Source organism: Nyctibius grandis, chromosome 1 (genome assembly GCF_013368605.1).
Source record: "Nyctibius grandis isolate bNycGra1 chromosome 1, bNycGra1.pri, whole genome shotgun sequence".
NCBI lineage: Eukaryota > Metazoa > Chordata > Aves > Nyctibiiformes > Nyctibiidae > Nyctibius > Nyctibius grandis.
In genome coordinates this window covers 25,353,538-25,359,537 of record NC_090658.1, presented here as the reverse complement: position 1 = coordinate 25,359,537, position 6,000 = coordinate 25,353,538, and the positions used below count along the sequence as shown (strand labels likewise).

The 6,000-nt window shown below is 49.9% G+C and overlaps 1 protein-coding gene across 1 annotated transcript in view; it reads left to right on the top strand.

Annotated features, from left to right (window-relative positions):
* The first annotated feature begins 2,667 nt into the window (after positions 1–2,667).
* The window catches only part of PPP2R5A (protein phosphatase 2 regulatory subunit B'alpha), a 46,706-nt gene continuing 43,373 nt past the window's right edge, over positions 2,668–6,000 (top strand). Inside the window, exon 1 of the mRNA XM_068395661.1 lies at positions 2,668–3,707. Coding sequence (XP_068251762.1) covers positions 3,557–3,707 — 151 coding nt within the window. The 5' untranslated portion in view covers positions 2,668–3,556. The remainder of the gene's footprint in view (positions 3,708–6,000) is intronic.

The window sequence follows — 6,000 nt, the reverse complement described above, 5'->3', positions numbered from 1 at the left end:
TTGGGAAACTGTAGCTGGTCTACAGAGCTGCAGCTGACTCTTTTCCGAAACAGAAGAGTTATATTAAAAAGACAAAAGAAACCTCAACAGCTAAAAATACTTTCAATTTATTTGAGAGAATAAAACACTTTCTTTTTGTTTGGCTGACTCAGATGTCAGCAATGTTTCTTTTATGAGTGATACAGGAAGATACGGTCTGAAAATATCTCCCAGTGCAATTGATATGAAAATCCCATCATTGCAAGACTACACCTATTATTTACTGAGGTCTTTGCGTCATGCATTTCAACTGCCAACAGATTTTTACAACATAGCTTTAAACAGCACGGCAGCCATTCCAAAGCCTAGTAACCTTGAAGAAAATATTTTAAATCTCAGAATAATATTTTTACGTTACTTAGAACTTACATAAGGCTTTTCATTAACAAATTCCAAAATGTTTAATTGATGAAACTTTTAAGGTAGACCCTTTTACACTGGGAACAGGCAGCTAGGCTTGAGTTGCCAATAAACACTATGCAGGACACACCAGGCAGTGTCACTTTCTAAAAATGGGTGCAGAAGAAAATGACAGCTGTTGGAGGGCAGGCAGGAACAGAGGAACACACCGATACAGGGTCTGGGCCTCAGTGCTCTCTCAATAGGAGCTGTGGGCTGTGAAGCAAAACGTGCATTAACCAGGTAATGAATGCAAGGATTTCCTTCACCACAATGAATACATGAGTTGGCAGTTTAAAGAACAGTGCCTAAAGACTGACGGGTTTTCTGTAAAATGGATTTTGTAATATATATAAAAAAAGAAAGTCTACACACCTACAAGAAAGATAACAGTATATTACACTTGTCACCTATCATTTCTAGGTATGTTATGTCCAGAATTGAATCTAAAGTATATAGAAAAGGATTCTCTTAGAGTACTCTCCATTTCCAAACACTAAAGATTATTTGACCAAAAGCAAAAAAGATGGAAAATACACAAGTAATCATACATTACAAAGTTAGTAGAGATTGCACTGACAGAGGAAAGGAAAAAGGAAAGAATGACAGAGGGAAACACAGACAGCAGTTTCTATTGAATAGGCTTCCACAGTCTTAGTCTTTTATGTTCGCATAAAGCTATAATCTACGCTTGGGTTTTGATTTATGGTTTATATCTATAAAGATTAAACTCTTAACCCATGAGAGCATCTAACACATATGATTACCTTACAGTGCTTATGTCCTACTCCAGCTACTGAAACTTGAGCGTGTATTGAAAATACTACAAATACATATTTGCTGAATTAGTATGTAAAACTATGTAGTAAGAAGAAACGTGCTGATGTGCATAAAACTTATCTCTACGTGAATGACTACAGCTAAGGCATCCCACACGTTTGCAGGTCAAAAGTGGGGCTGTTCGTATATGGAAATGGCACTGGGCAAAAGTAAAACTTTAATGTAGCCATGTACTGCACGCACAATCATGATTTTCATATGCTGCAGCAGTCACAATTCTCATTTTTCACCCCCTAACTGCAGCCTGAACCATGTAAGTTGTATAAAACAGAAGAATTAGTGACTCCATAAATATTCACTCCTTGAAAGTTAACCACGTGCTTGTTTCAGGCAATTTTGTGCTTTCAGCCTGCAAAATGAGACTGTGACTCAGTGTGAGAAAGTAAACACCATGGTAACACAGGCTCTTCTAAGAGCCAAATTCATCTAGAGACGCAAGGAAGACCAAGAACGTTGAGGTGCCAGGAGGGTGGAAAAAAAGAAGTCGCAAGTACTTCGAAGATGGCATAAAACACATTCGCACGCTGCCGTGGCTCCCGGTGCGCGCCGCTCGTGGTTCAACACCCTTTTAGTGGTTTCCCCCGTGGGGAGCAGCTCCAGTCACCGCGCACGGCTGCTATTGCCTTGAAAACCGCGACCGTTGTTTTCCCAGCAGCTCCCAGCCCCTGCCCGGCCTCGCAGCCCTCACCCCGCCGGAGACACCGGAGCCGGGGTCCCCGGCTCGCTCAGCGCGCCCACGGCCCTGCCCCAAGGGCGGAGGCACCCCTCGGGCCCCGGGGGAGGCCCCCGGCTGGGACAGCCGCCCTCTCTCCGCGCACCCCCCCTCACAGCCCAAACCCCGGTAGGGCAGGGAGCCCGCGGCGGGGAGAGGGCCCCGGGATGCCGGCTGCACCCTCTCCCCCCCGCCGGTCCCCCTGACGGCTCGTGTCTCCACAGAAGCACAGCGAGCAGGCTTGGGCTCCGCCAGAACAACGGGCCTTCGCCGCCTGCGACGGCCGCCGCAACTCAGTAACGGGGCGCCGCTCCAACGGCGCCGTCGCGCGCCCCACGTCCCTACTCTGCCGCTTCCCGCCCCCCGGCGTTGATTGGCCAGCGCCCACCCCGCCCACCATCTCCACCCCTTCCCCTTCCCTCGCCTTTTACGTCGGCCAGGAAAACCCCACCCTCCTCGTCTCCCCTCCTCTCGGTTGGAGAAGCCTATTGTCAATCACGCCGTACCAGCTCCCGCGTCCTCCCCAGGTCCCTGCTCGAGGCGGGGAGGGGTGGGTGCTCCACGATCCTCTCTTTTCATTGGCTGCCCGGCGCCGTCAATCATCCACCGCCGCCAGCAACGGCCACTCCTCTCGCCCCTTCTTGCCCCTTTGGCGGTCGCCCCCGCCCCGCCCCTTTCCCCTCCTTCCTCCCCTCAACTCTACTCGATCCAACTTGCGCGGCCGCTAGCGCGCCGGCTCCGCGGCTCTGGCGGCGCGGCAGCGGCGGGCGGAGACACTCGTGGCGGCCCCCGGAGGAGCAGGAGGGGGCAGGATGACGGCGGAGGCGCGGGGAGCACCCGGCGGTGGTTGAAGGCGGAGAAGGGGCGTGTGGAAGCGAGCGACTGGGGAGTGGAAGCTGCCAACCCGGCGAGCTCGGCCCAGGGGCGAGTCCGGCCGATGACAGCGGGCTCGGCGCGGGCTGGCGCAGGCGAGCCCGGTTGAGGGGGACGTGGAGCAAACGAGGCGGGAGCGGGGCAGCGGCGCCGCCGAGCCCGGCCCGCGGCGGCTCGCGTCGCGCCTGCCCTGAGGAGAGCGGGAGCGTGGTCCCGTCCCCCCCCCCACCCGCCGCGGGAAAGTTTGGCGCCCGCCCGCCCCGACGGGCAAAGTTGTCGTTGCGTTTGTTTGTTTGTTTTTCCCTTTCCTCCTCCTCCTCCCCCCCTTCCGCTCCCCGCCGGCCGCCGCTCTCCCCCGCCTGCCCGGCAGCCGGCCCCGCGCGGAGAGGAAACTGCGAGGGAAGCAGGAACTGAGGAGCCAGGCGGCAGCCCGGACCCAGGAGCCTCCCCAGCTCCCGGCAGCCAGCACCGCCGCCGCCCCGCTTGCCGCCAGGACGCCAGCCCTCCTCCCCTCTTCCCGTCGGTGTGGTGTGCGCGGGCGGCCGTGAGGGCAGGGAGGACTTGCTCTTGGTGTTGTGGTTTGGTGTTTTGGTTTTTTTTATAAAGCCCTTTTTTTGCCCGCCCGCTTCTCCCTCCGCTTTAATATATGCTTCTGGAGACCGACGTCCCCCCGCGCCGCCTCACCGCCCAGCCATGTCGGCGGCCATCTCTGCCGCGGAGAAAGTGGATGGCTTCACACGGAAATCGGTGCGCAAGGCTCAGAGGCAGAAGCGCTCGCAGGGCTCCTCGCAGTTCCGCAGCCAGAGCAGCCAGGTGGAGCTCTCGCCGCTGCCCCAGCTCAAAGGTACCCGTCTGTCGTCCTTCCCCCCCCCCCCCCTCCTGCACACCCCAGCCCTCCGGCTACAGGTGCGGGTGTCCTCGGCCGCCCGGGGCTGCCTCTTCTGACTCCGCTTTGCTTGCCCCGCGCTGCGCTGTCCCCGCCTGCCCTGGCTTGTCCCCTTGCCGCGCACCCTCTGCCCTTTAGCCGTGTCCTCCTCTGCTCCCGGTGCTTTCCAGGTAGGGACCCTGCAGGAGTAGTTCTGTGCGCGGATGAGCTCGCTTCCTCTGCTCGTGTAAACAAGTGTCGTACAGGTCGGTTCTCGTTTACTGCCCCGGGCACTGACTCTAACTCGCCACCCCGTTTCTGGGTAATTTAGGGGTAAGTGCTGGGCGGCCAGGTGTGCTTTTTGAGGGCTTAATGCGGAAAATGTAGGCAGTAAATTGAGTTTAGGAGTGCAGGGAACTGAGCACTAAAACCTAGGAGCGAGTGGTGGCTCCTCCCACGAGGGGATTTTGCAAAGAGGAACTCCGTGCCTGTGGCATAATATCCTGAGTTACCGGAGAGAGTTTGCGTTTGGCTTGTTTGTTCCTTCCCATCACTTTTGGACACTGTTTGAATGATGTTTTGAGTGTCCTGTTTTAATGATCAGGAGTCCTCCTCCTGCATAGTGCTGTATGTGAACGCTCACAAGTGAATGAAAATTGTAGATGCTGGCATCGCTGACATGAAAATAGATAGTGAAGGTTTTGTCCTTTGTACTGGAGCTAAAATCTGAAAAGACTCAGTTCGTTAAGATTACAAAAATGAAACAAAAGTTAATTGCAACCTTCCACACCTTTGAACATCAAACTAAATTCCTGTATATTTCTTCTTTTAAAAATTACAAAAATAGTTATTAGGCAGATAATATAAACTCGTTATTAAAGTATTTGACAGGGACCTGAAAAATAAGGGAGAGATAGTACCTTAACATGACCCGGTATATTAATTTTACTTCCACTAGTGTTAAGGTCTTAAGGTTTTTGAAGCTGCATCGTATGATAGTGGAAAAAATCTCTAATTTGCAGCAGATATCCAAAATCTGAATGAAATACAGCAAACTTAAAAATATTCCTAGATACTAAGTAACTTTTTTTTCTGTTCGATTTTTATGGGTTTTGCAGTCAAGTCTGTAGTATTTCAAGACAATTTTTTTTTGTACTCTTTAGTGTTAGATGTACATGAACCATAAAACTCGCTATTAGCAGAAATGTTATTAAATGCAAATAAGCTTGGGCAGAAGAGTGACAAGGGGAGAGGTATTTTTTTAGCCTCTTTGTTGCAGCAGCTTTGGGTGCTACTTTTAGCAACAGCAGGGGTGTTATTGCTGCTTGTTTTGGGCTTTCTTTCCCTCTGAAGTTGTGTCCTGTCTTGGTACACCAGTTGGATTTGAGGGATTTATAACCGGGATAATTTGTTTGAAATAAAGATATAGTTTCTGCTATTCACATGCTATTTGGACAGTACATTTTCCTCAGAGATCATTTTTATAAAACCACACTTGAGGCCTTGTAAAAGCACTTGGTAAATATTGCACATAGGTGGCAGACTTCAGAAAGCTTGAGTCCTGATCCAGCAAACAGTTAAATGTACATTCTTTATGCAGGGAGTAATTCCAGCTTAAATCAGCAAAATGTCCAAGTTTACATTCTTTTCTGAGCTGGGACTTTAATATTAATTTTTTAACTCTCTGTGATTAAGTCTTATAGTTTTGTGAGTGCAGTTTTACAGCTTTTTACTTATAACACAGAGAAATTCTGCATGGCATCAGCAGCTCAGATGTTCGGAAATTTGAGACCATAAACTGTCAGAGAAATTTCTTCAGTTATGCAGAGTTTTATAGTAGTTTGAATTGCCTTAAATTCTTAAAGGAAAATCATATCTGTCTTTATGCTTATGACTTAAATTTAAAGACTTCCTCTCTAAAGCTGCTTCAGAACATAAATTGTGGGCAGAATATACTTTTATGCGTTATAGTATCCCAACTAGCCAGTTAGCAGAAAGTCAGGCAGCACTCTTCTGTGTGTTTTCTCCCTTGGGTTTTGTGATGTTAGATTTGTCCTGAACATAGCTATGGACATAGGATGATTTTTCTCCATCTGCTTGAGGCTCTCTCTCTCTCCCTTCCTCTCTTGAACCTCCCCTGCCCCCTAAACAAAAAAAAGTTTCTAGAGAGAGAGTGTCTTTCTAATGTATCATTTGTAAAACTTCTTGTTCTAATTGCGTACATCTTGGGAAGGTGAAGCTTTGCTTTGTTCTTTAAAGCCAGTATGGAATT